The following is a 22,731-nucleotide window of genomic DNA, read 5'->3' as shown; positions in this document are numbered from 1 at the left end:
GCAGCCAGATTCAGCTATTCATTGCAATCATGTACCCCCAATGAGATGACCGGTACTTTGAGGAAGATAATGCTCCCCGGTCATGGTGACAGAATTCTCTATGAATTCATGGTTCGAGACACATTCAGGTGAAATAACTTTCATAACCTGGACACTGCAATCACCTGATGTCGGTCTCCTTTGGATTCACTAAAATGTAGCATCTGTAGAAGAGAGCATCTATGCAACAACCTACGATAGTTGTATGAAGCACTGATGTCTGTCTGCTTTGCTTTAACACAAGCATGTCTCTTGCTGAGTCACTGCCAGGACATGTGGAAGTTTTTATTAAGGCTAAATGTGGTTCAATGCAGCACTGAACATGGTCTGTATTTATCAGGTCAATGAGCGCTTTTTTGTCCGTTAAGTTAGTTTAGTTATTTCCAACTGACATTCATGAGATTGTTCATGAAACAATCCTGTATTAATGTACAGATCCTTTTCTATATAAGCATTGTTGCACTTCTTGTATTTTAGTTAGAAACAAAGTGCTTCATACTTTGGGGGACTTTTGGTTGACTTATTTTATTTATTTATTAGTAAGACTGCAGATTAAGATTGAGATGAATAGATTTCCCTCGCCCTAATAACATTTAATACATTTCCTGAGGTCCCTTGGGGTGTTTTTTTGTGTTTTTTCCTTATACGAGTCATTCACTTTTCAAGTGTGTCCTTGGCCCAATGTTATGCAGACAGAATTAGATAAGCACCATTAAAATGTGTCTCTAAAAGATTGTTTGAACTCTGTTCTATTTTAGGCCTGTCTGAGCCAACAACATTTGGGACGTTCTCGGGAAAAGATGTTCCGTCACAGATCGCCTCGAACGGACACATCATGAGACTGGAGTTTCAGTCTGATCATTCGAATACTGGAAAAGGCTTCAATATCAGCTACACCAGTATGTGCTTCCTAGTTACTGACCTACCTATTTCTGTCTCTGTCTGTCTGTCTGTATATATGCATGTGTCAATTAGATTTACATGTAAAATGCATAAAGCATGAGCATTTTCACTGATTAGTTCAAAATATATTATTTGCGAAAGATTTATTGTCATCATGGCCATCGCAATGCAATGTAAGTGATTTATTTTCAGGTTTTACATGTAAGTCCTACTGAATTCACTGCATTTTATAATATTACCAAAATATTTAACAAAAGCGTAAACAAGCTTTCTGTCAAAACTTAGTGTATTTGACTTTACTGCAATTTTGATATCCAAACAAGTTTACTGGGCCATCTTTAAGTCAACCTGTTAGTGGATGGAGTTCAATCGGAAAATGCATCCTAAAATGGTTAAGAAGCAGTTATTTGTGGTGCTGCATTAATTTGTGTACTAGTTTTGTTGTGTATTGGTGTATTTTTCTCAATTCCTGCAGTTATCCAGTCAACTGTCACCATGACATCACGTTTGAGATATTTCCAGAGCAGCTACAATGGATTTTTGATAGCAGAAAATTGTTCAACAATCTAAATATGACAGCAGTGAACATGAGCAGCAGATTATTGAGGTCAGCTCCTCAGACTGGAAGAGAGATGGCTTCTTTTGAGTTTAAGCTGTCTGTACTGGTGTTTTATCCTACAGAGGGATGAAAACAGAAGTGTCAGTTGTCTATAATCTAGTACAGTTGCAACATAAAGGATGTTATGAATAGGGGGAGGGGGTCTCACCTTTTCTTGACCGGGAGAGCTCTTACCGTCTCTCTCTTGCTATTGTCTTCCTATTGTATTCTCCACTTGTGCATGTAACCCACAATTCAAAACAACAATTTAATGCCCTTCCTTTAGCATTGTCACATTGACACTTAGAAAGCTTTCTTTGCATTTTAATGTGCCTAATGAGTCTAATTAGGCAACCAAATTTCAAAATATTAGTTTTTTCTTTGAGGGATTGAGGCAGTGGCTTGAAGCTTCTGTGTAAAGCTATCACTCTATATAATGCCCATTAAAGACCATGTAGGCATGCATATTTAATACAGAAGTGCAGCAATTGACTCAAGTCCACCGAAACAAACCAAAACTTAATAATTCTTAGTTGACTAATAAAACACCAATACAGACTGCAACTTCATCCGTCCCGAGTTGGCTGGTTCTGCTTGATTGAATTTTTTTATCTGGTTAAGCCTGTCCCATTGTCAGCTTTGAACCTGACTACTGCAGCCTGTATATGTATCTGCTCTAAGCTGAATTAGTTCTGCATGACAGATTCTGATTAATTCCCTGTGATTTCCATGCGGTTTTGCACCATTTCACACACTGCCTCCCAAATGACCTTGTCTCTGACTCTTCCTTGAGAGGTGACTTTTGACAAACGATATTTTGCCTCTTCAGCACCACAGCATAGTTAATAAAAAAGTCCAATCTCTAATCCTAGCGTAAACAATTTTTTTCACCCTAATCCTAACACAAATGAAAGGTCTGATGCACAGTTGGAAGCAAAAATATGCCTTTAGAGTCAGTCTCAAACATTTCAAAAGTTACATATAAATACATTCATCATATTTATACATCCGTTTTCCTAGATATGTTATGCATGTATGTTTAAATAAATACCTACTGTATATTCGTAAAGAAAGCAAATGTTTAACTAGATTCGTAGAGTTTTTGATATTGAAACTTTTCGAGAATATCTATTTAAATGTCTGATCACATAAATTCTACACTGGGACTTAAGAGAGATTAGACATCTTTGTGCTGTTTCAGTAATTTAGTCTATTAACATTTTAATGCATTATGAATATCAATGCGTGTTGCTTTGGGTATATCAGTATCTATTTATATGAATAATGTTTGAATCCCAAATATGAACTTTGACTTAACAGACTGTGCCGTTAGGTGCAAAGAGCAGTGAACTGGGAGCCAAGAGATTTGACACAGAAAATAAATCTTATTAATTTATGGCTTTAAAGTCAAGGTCAATTGATTCTATATGGTTTATAGCTGCAACGTCTAAAGATTTGCTTCAGTCCTATCACAGCTGTGGTCATCGATGCTGTATTTGAAATTAAAGGGTGTTCAAATAATGTAGTCATTCCTGCCAACGGGAACAAAACCATAAAGTCTATTCCCAAAATGCAAAATGCTACAGGCCAGCCACAGCATGATGTGTTGCTCACCTGATCGGCAGATGTAACAGTTGGTGCAAAATTACAAAACCTTACATGTTCCTTGTGGTGAAACCAAGAAAAAAAGATCCATTAAATCTTGAAGAAAAACAACTCATGTTTTAAATGTTGGCAGCACAAAGCATCACCTGTACAGTGCTTGGCTTGAAGACAGAGCCCTTTGACAAAATGCTTAACACATTGGACTCAGAGTCAGAGATCTTCTCTTTATGTCTCTGTCCCAGCACTATTCTGTATTTTTTCTACTTGTTTTCTACTTCTCTCAAATCCATCACATTGATCTCTTTCTCTGACTCAAGCCTGTTCTCCATTGTTTCACTTCTTCATTCATGCACAGCCTTGCCTCGCACCTTCTTTATCTGAAACACTCACTGCTCTCTCTTTTTCCTCTCTTGAGTTTACACATATATCTTGTGTATTGTCATTTTGTGTGTTCTCGTTCTCATATACCGTATGTAATATGTATACATGTCTCTCCTCTTTATATGCATCCCAATCTTTCCACCACTTGGTGATTGAAAGTGTGCATTTTGTATGCAGTCTGTGTGTGCTCTACATGTATATTTGAAGACATTTATGCAAATGTGTTTCTATCCATCTACCAGTATATGTAATAAATATGCGGGTATGCATTGTGCGTTTGTGTACCTGCCACATTCTGTCTTGCTTTCATTTTTTTCTTCCATCCATCTCTTTCTCTCTATCATCTCATTTCCTCTCCATCAGTAGCTAATCAACCTGAGACATGTCCAATCACTGGGTGTGTGCTCTGGGTGGGATCAGGTTAATCTCTGGAATAAGGATAATATAAGCTAAACATGACAGGGTTGAATCTACGTGAAGATAATTCCATTCCCATATTTCCATATCAGTGGAGATGTCACACTCACTGACAGTGATACAGGGAGGCTTTTCAAACTTTTTTCCCCCCCTCTGGTAGAACACATTTTCAGGCATTGAGATAAAGGGAACATTGTTCAGAAAGGGACACACATGTTTTCTTTCCTTCTCTGTCCACTTTTTTTTTCTTCTGCTCATTCGGTTGTTTCATACAGTTTATTCAATCGATTCCCTACTATTTTAACTTTTCTCTCTTTGTGTGTCTTTGTAGCCTTTGGTCAGAATGAGTGTCATGACCCGGGGGTTCCTGTCAATGGCCAGAGGTATGGTGACCAGTTTCAGCTCGGCAGCTCCGTGGCTTTTCGCTGTGATCAAGGATTCATTAGGACACAGGTAAAAATCAGACATCTGTCTTAATCTACTATGATAGGGTATTATTTACACAAGTTGAAGTGGCTCTATGGTTCTTCAGTGTTGTGCTGAAAGCTGCTCGTTAGTTTATGTTAGCAGACTCCATTTCTAAACTAACGTTAGCTACTGTTGCTCTCTATTAGCGGAGTTGAGAGAGGCACTGAGATGATACACTTGAGAACATGCAAGTCACATCCTTTGGACTGTTGGGGAAAATCCAACCTGAGTCCTTCACAAAGAAATCCACAGTCCAGCAGCATTAAACAACTTTGTCCCATTAAATACAGATATGTTTTATAAGCATTATTAGCTTGAATATTAGTGTTTATAATAGTAGTAGCAGTAGTGGTAAAATGCAACTTACTGTATCTGATGTATTTTGTTTGTAACTGTAAATAGCTTCAACTTACATGTACTTATGGTGTAGTTATCCTGATGTCTTATTTCTTTGAATCCATTTTATCTTATCACAAAATAAGTTAAATACCCTAATATTGCAATGCATTCATATCATATTTCCAGGGGTCTGATCAGGTGACTTGCATCATCCAGGATGGAAATGTTGTTTGGTCTGCGGCTGTACCTCGCTGTGAAGGTAAACATGCATACAAACTGTTTACATTATGTATGAGCAATGGGTAATCATTGAAAAATGTTCCGCTTTCCAGAATATAAGGTGACAAAGTATCCAGCTGGTTGGCACTCTCCAGCTCAATTGTGCATATACACCTTAGAAACTCTATACATTTTCTAATTGCTTTAGCCTCCAGCCTCCCCACACTTATTCAGCCTGTTTGCCTGTGTCTGTCTCTCTCAACAGTAATCTTAAATGAGATTGGCACAAGTTCTGCTGAAAATCATTCAGGGAGACGCATTCATTATGCAGACTCTAATATACAGAGAAGTATCCATAGTGTGCAGATAAGCTAATATGTGGAAGTAATAATAAAGGGACACTGAATGTGTCCTTATTTCAACACTTCCAAATGGGAACCGCTGGCCTGTGAGTATTTGCACTCTTTCTTGTATCCCCTCCATCTTGATTGTATAGTCTAAATGAAACTATCAAATGTTGCTTGTTGTTAATAAATGTGATGGAGGAGACAATCAAATTGAATAGAGATGTCAAATTATTAAATATGAAATATGGGAAAACATTATCCCTTCCATTGGACAGTAGGATAATCATGTTTAATTTCTAGAATGACTTTCTCTTGTGTGTCCCATCCATGCGTACCACAGAATAGATGAATTATTATTATTATTTTGTGGCTTGCTTTAAGTCTAGAATTATGCGGGCAATCAAAAGGGCAAAGGTATCAGCCACTGGAGAAGTGGTAAGAGTGTAAAAGTAAAAGAGTGTCAAATTATATATTGTAGAAGGATAATATACAGATCATGACCTCCATGTCCAAAGTTTTTCAAGGTTCTTATTCTACATGTTAGCATGATGCGTGTGCAAAAAATCCTACAAATAGTACAGACGTATAAATTACTAAAACTAACTTTTATTACTCTTGATATGATATCAAAACTCAACTAAAGCTGATTCGCCCATTTTAATGTGCGATGATTGAGATTTTAGAACCCCGAGTTAGCTATAAATTAGTGTCAGGATGTGCTGGCTTTGCTGCCTGCAGCCTTCTGAGCTGCAGGGAAATGAAGAGTCATTTTTTGGCATCATTTGACACATAAATATACTTGATTTCCCCTATAAATTAACATGCCATAATTATTTTAGCGTCTTTCAAAATGAGTAGCTCAAAATTGTTTGCTGTAGCTCACAGTTGGCACAGCACATTTTCTGAAGGTAAATGTTTATGTATGAAGTCTAGAAACTCAGAAAAGGATTAAAGAGCTAAAATAAATTGAGCAGATGATGAATCTGCTAACTCGATGTAATGTGAATGTTGTGCTCATGCCGTAACACTGTTACAAGGAAAAGTGATTAATTTAAATTTCTCTCTCTGTGGTTGTGTGTGTGTGTGTGTGTGTGTGTGTGTGTTTATTTCCCTGTAGCTCCATGTGGAGGCCATCTCACAGCTCCTACTGGTGTTCTGCTGTCTCCTGGTTGGCCCTCCTTCTATAAAGATTCTCTGAACTGCCAGTGGGTGATTGAAGCACAGCCAGACCATGCTGTGAAGATCCACTTTGACAGGTCAGTGATTTGGTTATGTAGGTATAAAGAGATGTTTTCTCAGGGTTGCTCGACAGTTACTCAGGGATTTAGTCAAATTATTGCACAATACAGTCATTAAATATGAAGTCATTCTTTCCCGTTCTTGTTTATCAGCTAGTACATTATTTAGATAGTCAGTGTCTTAGTTGGTCAGTCTTTCAGAGTCATTATAAGTTAGTCAGATATAAATGTAGTTGGTGAGTTACTGCTGCAGTAAATAATTAATGCTGGCTTTTTGCACATTTTTCTCTTAAAACAAGCCACAAGCAGATGCAGTGTAGCCTGAAATTGCTATTGCTGAAATTTGTCTTTTTCGGAATTGATGTAAAGGCCAAGTTATCTTCATCGCCTGTGAGGCATTTCATTTGTGTAGGATTCATCGTTTGTGTTGCATGCAAGTGTCTGGTTGAGTTGCTAGTTAATTGTTCACTTCGCTGGTTAGATATTCAGATTGTAATGGTGTGTCAGTGGTTCCCAACTCTATGTTTTCTATCCCACCAGGCAGTTTTCATTTCATTAATATGATTTTTCTAAATCTGTTCCTGCTGTATGTGGTGGTTAAATTTATACCCAGCAGCACTCAGGGTATTAAGAACCGAGTGGTTGTGAGGGCTCTGTAGCCACAACTGTAGGTAATTGCTCAGACAGTCAACAAGTCAATTAATCAGATTAGAGTAAACGCAGACACTGGGTAATTTAAAAAAAATACAAAGAGTTATTTAGATAGGCAGGTAGATTTTTGTTAAATCGACCTGTTCTAGCATATTGCTATATAGCTCATTAGTCTGCTATTGTTCCATTTTCTGTGCCTACAGTGGTTAGGCAAAGTGAACACTGAGTCCTTCCAGCATAAAAATCTTGTTAATTTTTTTAACATCATTCGCTGCTGATTGCAAACAAACATTTTCTCATAAATGTTATCCTTGTGCATGACAGGTGATTATGCTTTTTTAATGTGTGTGTGTCTGTCTAGGTTTCAGACTGAGGTCAACTATGACACACTGGAAATCAGGGATGGCCCCTCCACCTCGTCTCCTCTGATCGGTGAATACCATGGCACCCAAGCACCTCATTTCCTGATTTCCACATCCAACGTCCTGTTCCTGTTGTTCACCACAGACAACAGCCGCTCTGCAGCGGGCTTCAGCATCAGATACGAAAGTAAGGCCGATTTACTGACTGATAGAAATGTTTGGTAAAAACAGGCAAAATGTTTTGCTGGTGTAATTATAACCACACACACACACATACACTCACCCTGTTGACTCTGTGGTATTTGCGCTTGTCTCATGTGATTCTCAGGTGTGAGAATGGAGTCAGACTCCTGTCTCGATCCTGGTATACCAGTCAATGGTCGTCGCCATGGCAGCAGCTTCTCCATTGGCTCTCGTGTGTCATTTGCATGTGACCCAGGATACACACTGAGTGATCAGGAGCCAATTGTTTGCGAGCAGAATCATCAGTGGAGTCACGCTCTTCCCAGTTGTGATGGTGAGAATCTTTCCTTTTAGCACTCTTGATGAAGACCCTAATTATAGTGGGCTGAAGTCCTTTATACCCTAATTTCAGAAGATTTATTCGATAATGTAAAGGAGCGCATTCACCTCCTTTAATATCTGTCATGTGGAGTTTCAAGTAAAGTTCACTATAAAGTATCACTGTAACACTTCTATGAAGAAAACAGAAAAACAAATTGGAAATGTCCTTTACAAGCTGCCACAGCGGGTCAGTGTGCTCACCTAAACTAAAGTCTATTCTTGGCAAATTAAGTTATCGTGATCTGAATTTGATCTTGGACAAAAAAACAGGTCGTCTGCGTGATTATGTAAGCTTTATAGAGGATGTTTTTATGTTTTCTAACTAAACAGAGCAGCTAAGAAAAGTTACTGTTCCTGTATTTTGGAGCAAACAAACATATCAAGCTATTTTATTTATACTAAATATATGGATATACATTGCAGTTTGTTAGACCACAACTACGTTCATTTAACTCTTTTAATCAGATCCATCCCTCCATTATACTGTATGTAGCAGCTAAGTTTAGAATCTGTCACAGGGCTACCACATATAGACAGATGCATGCACCATTCACACTCGCCTACACCTACATTCACCTACAGCCAATTCAGAGACCCCAGTTATGTAATGCATGTGCTGGTAGCATTCAAAAGAGCCCCACTCAGGCAAAAAGAGCACAAAAATCGCCAGTCATCTGTCATTTTAACCCTAAACCTCCTCACTGCACCACACGCATTCTCCTTTTTTTTTGAAAATACAAAACTGGACTAAACTATGAAGAAACTACTGAAAATAAGTACAAATTATTATTATGTCATTTAAAAAACACATCAAAATCAATTAGAATAGATTACTTTCTGACTTGATGTTAAAATGATAGCTGTCACTCAGAAGCGGAACCCAAATACAAAGACAAGACACATGGCAGATGCAGTTGGAAGCCACTGTATGTGGTGGTCAGGCAGACTCACTTTTGGCAATAAGCGGGCAGAATCTGGCAACGAGTGACCAGAATTGCAGCAGCGTCATTATCACACATAATTGGCCGTGGCTTCACCACATTTGCATTGTCTACTGGAGATGAGTTCTCCAAATTCCCCTTTGAAAGCTGCCAAACGTGTAGTTGTTGTGTGTCAGATAAGTTTAGGGATAGTGAAGTGTCATGAAGTAGTTATGTTATTGACTGAAATATCAGCCTACAAACACATTGGGATGAATTCTGTCAGCACATAAATACAATAACTGAACAACATGGTTTTACTGCAACATTTTTAGGCAATATGTTTACATCAATTCACATTTGCTGCCCGAGGGTTTTATAGTCCAATTAATTTTCCCACTAACTGGTTTGAGATGGCCCCGAACAATGACGTCCCCTCTTCATGAACATAAAACCAGAAGTGGAGTGAGTAGGGCAAAGTGGCTGAAATAACATTGAGCCAGAGACTCAGAAACAGTAGAGGCGAGAGAGAGAGAGAGTTGCAGGTGTTCCCATCCATCCAGCCTCAATGAAATCATCAGGGTCAACAGGCACTACTGAAACAGATGCTCACTGGCCACTCGCAGGGCTTCCCATTCAGCATTTGCCCACAGCTCATGCTATCATGGGAGATGAATGCAAGGCGTCTGATTCAATCTGCAGATTGAGAAGGATCCAATTTGAAAGCCAAAGTCAGGATGTCTCATCTTGGGAGTGAGTACATCCCGAGGCAATCCATCTCACAATATCGGCCATATAACGTAAGCAGTTTTAAACGGCCACTGTGACATTTTCAATTTTCAGCCAAGCGTGTCGTCTCACCAGACAGCTGTTACATTACAAGACGCACTATTTCAGAGTGACACTGTCTAAAACAGTGTGTAAGCCTCGACTAGAATATAATATGCCACAGGTCGCTTTTACAGAAGATCATGGGACTAGAATAATGTGTCAAGTATGTTTAAGCATGACTGGCTTTTGATTTATAAGATAGCAATTGCCTTCACCTGTGCTCTTACTTTACTCTCTTCCTACCTACTGACAATTTCATATGTCCAGTTCACGTGATCTGCATGTCTTGGAGACAGTGGCTGTATGCAGTGGGGCACTAGTGCACAGAAAGGGCACTGGAAGTGCACCCTAGACCACATTTTATCACGTTTTGTCTGCTGGATGAGCACCCTTGAGGGCACTTTATCATGTACCATACGGGGCATCCAAGAGGGCGTTTTTTCAAACATGGGGTCACCCATGCCAGCCCCCTTGAATTCACGAGTGTTTGGAAATGTGGGAGGAAGCTAGAGCAAAACCCACACAAACACAGAGAAAACTTGTAACTATGTCCACACAGAAAGGGCTTGGGCATCCAACATCAATTTATTGGAGAAATGAAATAAACTTTAAAACTCCCATGGCCATGCTCAAAGCAACTCATGCACATACATGCATACATTAGCAACTATAATCTTATTTACAGAGTAGTCTCATTGGCACAGTTAACATTTAAACAGGAAAAGCCGAACCTCTTTCGACCACACAGACACCGCAATTCATTATTTTGACAATATTGTGTGTAAAAGTAACGCTGCAGTGTCTGTTGGACCCAAATTACTCATCTTATTCCTGCGGGTCAGCGAAATCACCAAACAGATAATGCACAACACTGGCTGCTCTTTTATGTGTCAGGGAGAATATTGAAGGGGCTCCGTGACATTTTAAAGCTTGCAGTTGGTGCCAAGACAACAACTTGTTCGAAGTGACCAAAGTCACAGTATCCCTTATAGTAAAAAAAATGGCATCCTTTAAGAGGTGGATAATTAAAGATAGAGAAATACGCAGAGAGGCAGAGAAGAGGAGGAAGAATGTAGCTGAAGTTTGGTATACTTTTCTTTATTTACCTTTCCCCTCTCTGAAGAACAAGCCATATCTTTCTGCATCTGCTTTTCGTTCAGCATGCCGCCTTTCTCAACATAAAAGGGCACCACACTTTGATTTGCCTCTCAAATTTTTGTTCGAGTAATGAATAGTCTTTCTTTCTGTCTTATTCTTTTCTTCACTGGCATTGTTATACAGCTCACGCTTTCTTGCACACATACATTGACAATCTGTCTCTCATCTTTTCAAACACACACATCATGCGTACATAGTAAAGTATGCATTTCCACACACAATAGATACAGTACACTCACAAAAAACCCTCTTAACAAGGGTCATTTACTCAGACAGTGTTCTAGTTTTATCTGAACCCTGATGGGAGTGTGAAAAAACTAGCGCTGGTCACCACAACACACTGAGAAGGCAGCTAGTCAGACAGAGAGAGAAGCTCTCATCACAGCTACTCAACTTAACTCCAGTTCTGTTGAAATATGAGATGGAATGAGATGGAGGGAAAGACACTGATGGACAAAAAGATAAAATGGGAGATGTGGACACACAGCAGCTCTCTACAAACACACACCAGAATAGCTGCACTATAAAGAAACAAGAGAAGCTGCAACATCTGTCTTCATAAAGTCAAAATAATAACATTTTACAAACCTTTCACCAAATGAATAATCGCAGTGTTTATTTTAGGAGCTAAAAGGGACCAAAATACATATAAACCTTCAACAATCAGACAGGAGGGACATTAACAGTGAAGAATAAACGTTATTGTCTCTGTTCAAGTTTATAGTCTGGGATGTGTTTGTTTCATAGGCGAGAAAAACACTCCCTTTTATTTCCATGCCAGTCAAGCACCTTGATGCACTTTAATTGAATTAATTTTAACTGAATTGAGCTGAATGGAATTGAAAGGGATGCAGGCACAGTCACAGAGAAACAAAGAGTCAATATATTATCTTAGTTGAATAGTTTCGAATGCACTGCAGGACCCCTTTTACTCTCCATTACGGTACTATAGTATTGTCCAATCTTCTCTATTCCAAATGAGCTTGTTTGCACACATCAATCTCTCACTTTTTCTCAACAGTTCACTGCCTTTGTTTCTTCTTTCTGTTTGTAGATCAGGTGCGTTTCTGGACTTTGTCCTTGGTTTCTCTCCATGCAAGCTGCATTTAGGGTTAGGGTTTAACATCTGTTTATTGGTATTTAATATATCAAACAGTACAGACTGAATATTAATTATTCAAGATATCACAAAAATAGTATGACGTTTACGTGCACAGAAGCAAATGAACCTATGAACCTTGCCACAGTTGAAAGGAGTCATTTAAGATGACTATGCTCTCCCTGTAGGGTTGGGCAATGTCTGCCAAATTCGCATATGATGATCTCTACAGTGAAACATCGTGATGGACGATGGCATCGTTGTTTACGAATCTGAGGCGGCGTGTCCCCTCAGTGTTGCGGTATGGCAGCAGTTCCTTATTAGCTCACCACTGTAGCCGCTGTCATAAGTAGATAATTTTGGGCACAGCCAGAACACGTGCCCCAATGAGACAGGAAATGCTCCACAAAGAAGCTGCATTATCTATCGTCTACTCCTTCTTAGTTCTACTTTTCTCTGTATAATAAGCAAACTTTTAGTCGTTTGTGCTTATACTATAGTTTGTGGACATGGATAACATTATGCATCATCAGATATTTCCCTGAGAAGTTGGTTGAGACCAACAACAGAGATAAAAGAGAGTGACTATCAGACTGTCATTCTCCAGGTGGTTAGAAACACAACTCCAAATGAATGATAATGTTACCCTCTAACTGCCTGATGTGTTGAATAAGCAACTGTTTACTATCAACTTATACAGTGGTGATATGTCAGTCTTATGTTCACAACCTGCCTCTGGTGCCCCAAGCGGTCAAAAGAGTAAGTTACTGCAGGTTATGAACAATAAGAAACGCATTTGCACAGAATGAAGACATCAGTTGGGGCATTTTTTCCATAACTAAATGAACAAGCAGTTCTCAGAGGAAAATAGGGTCCTCAGAACAATGTTTGAAGCTAGAAAGGTGGCAGGGTCCGCCAAATATAAACAAAGCAAAACAATATGGAATCGTGTTGTCCTTTAAGATCAGTTTGGTCATTCATTCATACAAAAGGTTTGCACAATGGTAAAATACAAATGTATTTACCTATTTTTCCCCACTCATCTCCGTCTCTCCCTTTCTCTCCGTAGCTCTTTGCGGAGGCTATGTCTATGGTAAAACAGGGACAATTCTGTCTCCTGGCTTTCCTGACTTCTACCCCAATTCTCTTAACTGCACCTGGACTATAGAGGTGTCTCATGGGAAAGGTAAGAACACGCATATATTGTACATACATTATTGAATACAATAATTTGATTGGATTGTTTTCCTCTTCATACCGTAAGTTAATAAAAATGGATATTCAGTTTGGCACGTTTTGAAGATTGTCACGCTCAATATGTTGCCTGATGTGTGTATCTGTTTCCTGATTTTGTTTCTGTGTTCATCTGTTGCCATTTATGTTTCTGTGACTAACTCTCCGTCTTGTACCGTGTATCTATCCATGCATTCATGCATCCACTTGTCCACCCATCCATCCATTTCATTCATCCATGGATTTCCAGGAGTCCATCTGGTTTTCCACACCTTCCATCTGGAGGAGAACCATGACTACCTTTCCATCATTGAAGACGGCAATTTCCAGGTTCCAGTAGCGCGACTGACCGGCTCAGTGCTGCCCCCTAGTGTCAAAGCAGGGCTCTACGGGAACTTCAGCGCTCAGCTACGTTTCATCTCGGATTTTTCCATGAGTTATGAAGGCTTTAATATTACTTTCTCAGGTAAGGACACTGAAAGAGAACTGATTTTTGTGAACATGGATGTGTTAGTAAATCCACCTTGAACAACGGCTTGATTCTATTTGCACTGCAGACTTAAACTGCCTTTTCAAGCATACATACGTAAGCAGACTGAATAGATGTCACAGACAACAGAAATGATTATCTACTATAGTTGTATTCTTATGTTCTAACAAAGGCAGAGAGCAGTACAGTCACTACTGAAACTGTGAAGTTAACAAAGACAGGTTTATAGTCTGAAGGCTAAACTTTAACAGACATACAAGTTGTAAAACCCAGTTGTATCTCTTTTTATGCCTTTTTAGACAGCTTAACATTATAATCATTGTCACAGACCTTAGATAAAATCTAAAGAAGCATTAAGATACAGCACTCTTAGTACGGTTTGGGACTGTCTCATCCACTGCATGGGTCAGTTAATTCCTCTATATTGAGAGGCTGCAGTTGTTAACCCTCTGCTAAGCTAGACGGGTTATCTTTTTGCAGGACTGGACAGGTTACTTTTTTCTCTCCAGTATGATCATATTTAGCTCCTGCCAAATATGTGTGGTATACTGTAGCAAACTCAGTTACAAAGATGTTGGAACATCAAATATTGATCAATAACAGTCAACGAAAAACTGAGTAAATTAACATAAGCTATAATTTGCTGGAGGGCAGTAACTGCAGTTTGCGTGTAACCTTTGATAAAAAATCTGAAAATGTGTAGTTACTGCATTTTGGTTGTGAGGCAGTACTTTTATTAAGATTACAATGTGACTTTTAAACAACCACACCATCAACTTAATTTGTAATTCATGGCAGTGGTCTTATACGTACATTTCAGTGTAAGGGTTTAAATTTGACTGAAGCCCAATTTTTTAAATTATATTTTTTTATTATTTAGTCTTGGTTATGTTTACAATACTCACTCAGTTCCTGTACATTCCGCACCATTTTAATCCCTTTACAGTGACTCGTCAACAATGTTGCTTATCTCTCCCGGATATATAGAATACGACTTGGAGCCATGTGAGGATCCCGGCGTTCCGGCATACAGCAGGAGGATGGGTTTCAGATTTCGAGTTGGCGACTCACTGGCCTTCTCTTGTTTCCATGGCTACCGACTTGAGGGAGACAGCAAGATCACTTGTCTGGGAGGAGGCAGGCGAGTCTGGAGCAACATACTCCCGCGATGTATAGGTAAGACAGGGAAAAAGTCAGAAGGACTTAGTGAATAGTGTCTCGGCAGAAATGTAAAATCATTGACACTGCAAAACACAAATCGAGATAGATAGATGCTTCTTTTTTATTCATTTAGAGAATAGTTTCAGACATTTGGGCATTATATTGTATAGTGTTCTTATATTCTTATATTATTCTTATGTATTCTTATAAACCTTCCATAAACCACATTGCTCTCTTACATAACATTATATATAGTGACGTTGTAATGAGCCTTTCAAAAGTATTTCTGCCTTCAATATTTATAGCTTCGGATTGGTTTATTTGTGTGAAAATATCTGGCGGCTTGTAAAATAGAACTTTCAAATTACCTTCTTCACCATATTAATAAGCCTTGAGCTAAATATCAGCGTTTTCCTGGTTGTAACTCACCAGTATTTTACTGCTGACACAATGGTAATTTACTACAATTTGACTGGGTGTCTTTTGGTTTTATTTGCAAGGATTTGGCTGTAAGCAGGTTGTAATTTGCTGGTATTTGAAGAGTATCAGTGTTTCCTTGGATGTTGCTGATAATTTATGACAGTCTGACTGGTGACTGCTGGTAATTTTCAAGCTCTAAAAAGAGCATACTAAAAATGCTATAATGGCATTATCTGTCAAAAGATCAGGCCTGACTAAGAGGAAACTGAGCAACAGCAGCTGGCAGCGCTCACTGGGTTCATCTCTCTCCCTCTCTTTTTTCAAATGTCCCTAGCTCTCTCTCATTCTAACTTTCTAACTGTTTCTCCTCCTCTCCCTCTGTATTTAGACAGTCCTTGGGTAGATAATTAGGGCATTAGCTGCTATATGAAAAGTTCTAATACTGTGTCTTTTGTTACTCCCCTTTTCCCTTTTCTAATTTCTGTCTGCATATTTTCCAAAGGCCCTTGTCTGTCTTGGTTCATCGGGAATCTTCTTTTCTTTTCTTCCTCCTTCAGCTCTCTGTTTATCCCTTTCTTTTCCCCCCTTCATCCTCTATTCTCTAACCCCCACTCTATGGAGCTCTGTTCACTCTGCAAAGATCCATGCTCCTTATCTCCTGCCATAATCTGCTTTAAAAACAACAGAACATTTACAAAAATGCTGTGTTGAATTTTAGATTTTCTCAGATTTGGTAAAGGCTGCATCTTTTGTTTTGTTTAGCTTTATTTTCTCAGTGACTACCATGTAGTTCCACACAGGCTTCTCTCTTGTCTATCTCATTACTTCCATTTCCTCTCCCTCCTGACCAAGTAGTGGCGGTCCTCCTCAGTGGGAGTTAAAAGCCTGCTCGTCTCTCTTTTCCTTTCTCCTCTCCTCATTTACACATGACAAGACTCTATTTGCAAAAAGAACCACTTATAGAAATTCCTAAACTTTGATAGCCAGTGTACCTGCTAGATAATTCTGTATTATTTCTATGAACCACTTTTTCTGACAAACTAATCCAGACTTCATTTTGTGCAATGTCTTTACATCGTGCCCTCTGTGTTTTACTGTTCTGTTTTACTCATCTTTGTTGTTATTGTCTTATTTGAAGCACATTTTAAACAATTGCTTTTAAGCTATGTTATACTGAATAGTTCATTATTATTATCATCATTATTGTTGTCATGCCCACTGAGTTAAAGTGGTTATACTTTTCTCTAATCTGTCTTTTTCCTGTCTTCTCCTGTCTTTTTTTTTTACACAACAAGGCAACCCAGATATTCTGACTGCTCAAAAATAATTAGGTAGAAATACTGTGATTTTGATCCACACTGTCCCGGCCCCCTTTGCTCTCTTTTGCTGTAGCGGAGTGTGGAGCCTCCTCACTAGGACCAGAAGGCGTTCTCCTGTCTCCTAACTTCCCCTCCAACTACGATAACAACCATGAGTGCATCTACCGCATCACTACTGAAAAGGGCAAAGGAATCAGGCTGAAAGCTGAGAGCTTTTCATTGCAAGATGGAGACTATCTCAAGGTATGTGCACAGAGAAGCTTTTCTCAATCGAGTGGTAGAAAATGTATAAACACATACTTTATTTGCACACTCAGAAACACACATACTGCACATACAGGATTAAACAGCCATAGCCAAAACCTGACGATATACAAAGCTGCAGATGTTTTGACATGTATATGCTCGAAAAGATTATTATGTGTTTTGGTTATTTCAACAATAATGGAGTTGTGGTCACAAAAACGCAGTAAAATAATGCATCATCAAAAATATAAAGACCATAAAAGTATATGATCAGGGATCTGTTATTAAAGTTTGCATGTTTCACTCAGCGCTTTATATAGTACTGCAGTAATGCTGTGTACAAAGCCTCTTTCTTTACTTTTTCAAGTCTTTTAATCTAAATCAATTGCAAGGATTTAGAAGAAAGAGCCAAGATAAAACAGTCAGTACATTTCCAAATTGAATGATTCCTCTATGTACCTGAAGCAGGTAATAACAAAGGGCAGCATTTTTTGTTCGGTGTTATTGAAGTATATGTGACTTCTTTCCAAAAGAATGCTTACTTTCATGTTCAAGGTCACCTACCTTTCTAGAGAATATAAATTCAGATTTGATTTAACAGTACAAAAACATATTTCACAATGTTCAACCTCTTGTAAAGATAGTTACAATTCATATTAGCCACTTCAACAATTCCCTGTTCTTCCTATCATTTCATTCACTCATGTAGAAGTACAATAAGCTGCATGATGCCAGAACAATTCTGAACTGAGCAAAAAATTCAGATTGATTGCTATTTCTTCTGTGTTTGACACAAAAGCAAAACAAATGTCATGAAGAGGCTTTTCTCATCCACACATATTAGGTTTGTGTTCTCAGTAGTGATTTTTATGTTACATTGCCGAGCCCAAACTTCCTCAACGCAGTCCTTAAAACCCATCAAATGTGCAAGCTTTTGTTCCAGCCACGCAAACCTGGTCCAATTAAGGTCTCAGGGACTGCGTATCCCTTAATTATATGAGGTGTGCAAGAAGAAGACTGGAGTAAAAACATGAGCGACAGGAGGTGCTTCAGACTCCCTGGTTTAGCCAATATGTAGTTAAATTGTATTAGCAAGGTTTGCCCTAGCTGTTAGATGTGTTAAACATTGTTGTAAGAAGCAGTAACATCCCTGCAGGGGTTTATTACCCATGTTCTCTATTAGTGCTGATGGTGCTTCTGCTGCAGGGGCCATCCACAGCTGAATGGAAACTGGGAAACAGAGGCACAAAAGGATCAATTCAGCCTCTAATGTTACTAGGTTACTGTTAACCCTATAATGAACCGACTACAATGTATTATTGTTGTTTAGTTAAGTTAAGTGTTTGTTTGACCTTGGTTTATACGCTTCTATTGGTCGTAATATGTTGTAGGACTGAATTTAAAAAAATAGCTCAAGAACAGAATACTTTAAAGTTACTATTCCATAATTTCAGCAAAGATTATTTGTATTTAGATGAACGTCTCAACCATCAGCGCTTTTTTTATGTGACAAAATAACACCATATTGATGGATCAGCTATGCAGTGTCAGCTGTAATTGATGTGTTGCACTTGAAGACACTTGAAGGCTATACAAACTTGGTCTGCGATATATTATTATGGTTGTTGTCAGTCTGCTGGTGCCCCCATAAATTTTAAGGATTTGGAGTTGTCGTGCTGGATATATAAGTGATTCATTGAAGTGTTTACATTTTATAAACTTAGATGTGCATGCTTGTGTATGTCTGAACTACAAAAAGAATTACAGATGTTCCCAAGGCTTGTAATTCCTCATAAGTCCTCTCTCGAGTGTATGTGCCCACTTCAGTGTCAGTAAGGAGCAGCTGTGTGAGCTGTTTTACAGTCTTGACGCTGTCCGACAGACATCGTCTAAGACTTCTTCTATTCACAATGTCTCTTAGCAGTATTAGGCCTGAGGGCATGGTTAAGCCTGTATGTGGTTTGAGTGTATTATCAGAATTAGGCCTAGAGCATTGGCTGAGCCTGTCTGTGGTTGGATTGTATTAGCTGGGTTCCCCCTGACTTTTAGAGAAGCGTAACATCATTTTAAAAGTGGGAAAGGTATTAAAACATGGAAAATCCCTTAAAGGAAAAGAAAGTGACACCAACAGACATAAACATGCTTAAATATTGCTTGTACAGTATATTCCATCATGGCCTGGATTCAGACAATAGCCATGAAGAGAAGCTGATCCAGCCATAAGAAGTTTTCTGTACCTTAGTTCTCCAGCATGTCCCATTATATGACCATCTATGTAATTCAACATTAGGATGCAACTGCAAAGGCTGGAGAGCAGAGGAAGGCATTCGCTCTTTTTCAAAATATGATTGTGTTCTTCACAAGACACTTGACATAGTATTTACTGTAGTAAATTGATTCCTTATCAGAAAATAACAGGAACAGAGAGACAGAACACAGAGAATGACTGGAGATCACAAAAGTTAATGAGGGCACACTGGATGCTAACATAGCAATTAAAAAGTAAGGAGAGGCCCCAAGACTGATTTGCAAGAATGTCGTTCAACACGTTCCACATAGAGCTTACAACAATATTAGATTTTGGCTTCAGTGCTGAGGGTCCTAAATAATGGTTTCAAAGTAAGTTTTTAAATAAATTAAAGGTGTTTGTTTGCAAACACCCCCACCCTGTACAACCCTTCTGAAGCAGTTTAGTGATGTATGGTGATGTCCATACAGTACAGTACAAAATACTCTGATGGATTTTTGCGAAATTGCAGACAGTTGGTAACATCTTACATATGTGTTTAATTAATATTTAAATCTAAATGTATCAGAGTATTTATTAGCGTGTCTGACATTTTGAATTTGTTTCCAATATCTCATGACCTTGGCTGTGGCAACAAACTTCACACCAATAAATAAGGGAGCCAGTCACACAATCTGAACACTTCAATGTGTGTAAATACTTTACAGTTGCTGTTAAACTCTTAGACCAGACCTTTCTATTTTTGCTCTACCAGTAGTGAGGTTCTATGAAAAGCAAAGTTGTGTCTCCAGCATGGCTGTTGACCTTTACTCTCATTATCTAGACAAAACTGTAAAATCAAGCCGTTTTCGGCTCTTACACATTTTCCTCCAGAGCATTCATCATTTTAGAAATAATGGTGCTGGCATAATTTAGTCATGTAAAAAGCAGTAATTATGCAACAGATAGCAGGTGCATGATGTGATGATCTGTACGCTTCAATGGTATAGAAATTATCATTTTTAAGGGCTGTGACAAGTAATATACGGCATGTCGGTTAATTATAAATTTCCCAAAGAATTAGCAGAAAGCATAACTATAATGAACTGAAGGGAAAGCCCCAAAGTGCCACTTAGGCTAGAAATTAGCATGCCACTCCCCAGGCTAACGGTAATGGAGCTAATGCCTGTTACTGCAGCAGAGTACTCTGAACACAAACCATTTGTTTGACTGTTCCAGCAAGCTTCAGGCTAAAATCTCCTGTAACATATGAAACAGTTCATTACAATTCCTTTTGCTACTGGCTAAGGTTTTCATCCTGGCACGGCTAAAGAAAAGCCTAACCAAGCTCAATTTGCCTAAGAATGCCCTCTAATACAGTGCTTGACCGAATTTGCTCAGATGTACTAAAACCCTGAAGAAAAAAACGAGAAAGGGCAAGAAAGAAACAGAGTCGGGTTGTGCAGGAATTGTTCTATGAAAATAGGGGTGATAGGAGAGCAAGCGAGAAAGAGGCAGAGTCAGACAGACACAGTGAGGAGGGGTGGCAGATGGTGACATGTTGATTTATGAGCCGCAGGGCTTTTCATTAACCATACTGAGTTTTACTGAAACAGAGAGAGGAGGAGAGAAAGATAGAGAGAAAGAAAGAGAGAGAGACAGACAGACAGACAGACAGACAGGCAGCGAGATGCAAAACTGGGGGACACTAACAGATTGAACTGGACGGAGGAGCACGGAAGGAAAATTAAGTTTTGGGGAGTAATGCTACAGATACTGTGATACCACTCTTGTATTTTTTTTTTAAGCTTTTGCTCAATTACACTCTATCCTTTGCCGTGTCTGTTTGTCTTCCTCCTATGTATGCTTTCCATCGCAACCACACACTCCAACATACTGTAGGTCTTACTTCACACAGTGAAGTGTCTCCACTGACTGATAATGCCTGTAGAGATAGAACAGTGTATCCCCTTAGCCCTTTTCCTTTGGTATTCCTGCCACCTGCAGACCTGTCACCACCAATCTTTGGAAATGTCTCAGGCTGCCACATATAAGCACGAGCAGTTCACATTTATATCCTAACTATGAGATAGCATTTGCTATCAGGTGCTTCTGAGTCCTAATTCTCGCCTTCAAACTGCAGTCAAAAGTCGACTGCCCCTCACCAACTACTACTCCTCTGCATTCAGGAGAGGGAAAATAGTTAAATATTTGTTATTTGTAGTTATATGTTAAACTCTTCCTGACTTCTTTGTGTTGCCAAGCTGCAAAGATCTCTCTGGGAGCCATTACTCCACCCTCCGTATCTACTTGTCTCACAACGCTCATGTGAAATAAATGACCCCCAGCTGTTTTGTCTCTTGTTTGTGCTGCCAGTGTGAGTGCACAGTTGCAGGTAGATGATTATAGTGCAAACGATGAGAACGAGACCAAAAAGAAATATTGAGTTGAGCCAAAAAGCTGAAATATTAACATCATCAAGAGGAGGAGAGGAAAAAGGCGATCAACAAAGGGAATACAAGTGAAGTCCTTCAATATTAAACCGCCAAATGATGTTTTCATGGTGTAAATTTAATCCACCCTGTTATTATCCTTTTAACAGTCTCCTGCTATTTTTACCTTCACTAATATGCATGACGGCATCTCAAACCAAGTCCCACACACACACATTGACTTGCCTTTTTAACAGTGGAGAACATGCATCCTGAGAATTCTGGCTTTTACTGGTGATTTCTAGGAAAAACACTATGTTACTTGTTTATGGTTTCCTCTGTTAACATCAGTCCTCTTGGGCAGCATAATTTTTAAAAATATAAACACAAATTTGAAACACTTATCACAGCTGGAGACAAACTCAAATGTGATTAAGCTCCTTTTTATATTTCATTGAGAAGTGCAGTATATCCTCAGCCAATACACAAATTAAAGTGATATTCAAATCTGCTGCTTCCCACAGGTGCTAGACACGGATTAAACTGCAAATCTCGAAGTAGGATTTTGAACATGTTTCACTTCACCACTTTTGAGTGGTGCAAACAACAGTTTAGGTAAGGTAGCAGGTTTATTTACCAACCAGGAAACCCCTTAAAGTTTTGTTTCTTTATACTCTGGAATTGCTGACAAATCTTGATGATTTAACATATAAAAAGAGGCTTTACTGGTTTAGATTAGCCCCGTAACACCTTACATAGGCTCTATCTTTTGAGATGCTTCACAAGGTCAGGGCTGAGGCAAAGTCAAGCAAAGTAGATTTTTCCTAAAGAACAGTGATGTATTTTTTTTCATCATTGCATACTGACTGACTTGCAGAGGGGAGGCAAAGGCAATGCAGCAGCACCCTGCAGTTTTGGTTTTCAAGACTGACTACATTTTTTTTCCATCTTATGTTTCCAGACCAGACCAGGTCAGCAGTGCACTGTGAACACAGGCTCTGCAATATTCTCATTACCTTAACTGGTAGACGTGCACTCCCATAAGCTTCTACAAAACCACACAA

General features: G+C 38.9%; 1 protein-coding gene across 1 annotated transcript in view; it reads left to right on the top strand.

Moving 5' to 3' along the window:
• The window catches only part of csmd1a (CUB and Sushi multiple domains 1a), a 297,982-nt gene that overhangs the window by 166,173 nt on the left and 109,078 nt on the right, over nt 1-22,731 (top strand). The window contains exons 15-24 of the mRNA XM_073463855.1: nt 798-938; nt 4,275-4,396; nt 4,937-5,009; nt 6,434-6,572; nt 7,567-7,754; nt 7,896-8,084; nt 13,209-13,325; nt 13,623-13,838; nt 14,850-15,038; nt 16,836-17,005. Coding sequence (XP_073319956.1) covers nt 798-938; nt 4,275-4,396; nt 4,937-5,009; nt 6,434-6,572; nt 7,567-7,754; nt 7,896-8,084; nt 13,209-13,325; nt 13,623-13,838; nt 14,850-15,038; nt 16,836-17,005 — 1,544 coding nt within the window. The remainder of the gene's footprint in view (nt 1-797; nt 939-4,274; nt 4,397-4,936; nt 5,010-6,433; nt 6,573-7,566; nt 7,755-7,895; nt 8,085-13,208; nt 13,326-13,622; nt 13,839-14,849; nt 15,039-16,835; nt 17,006-22,731) is intronic.

The sequence above is a fragment of the Pagrus major genome, chromosome 4 (assembly GCF_040436345.1).
Source record: "Pagrus major chromosome 4, Pma_NU_1.0".
NCBI lineage: Eukaryota > Metazoa > Chordata > Actinopteri > Spariformes > Sparidae > Pagrus > Pagrus major.
This window is presented reverse-complemented; position numbering and strand designations above follow the sequence as displayed.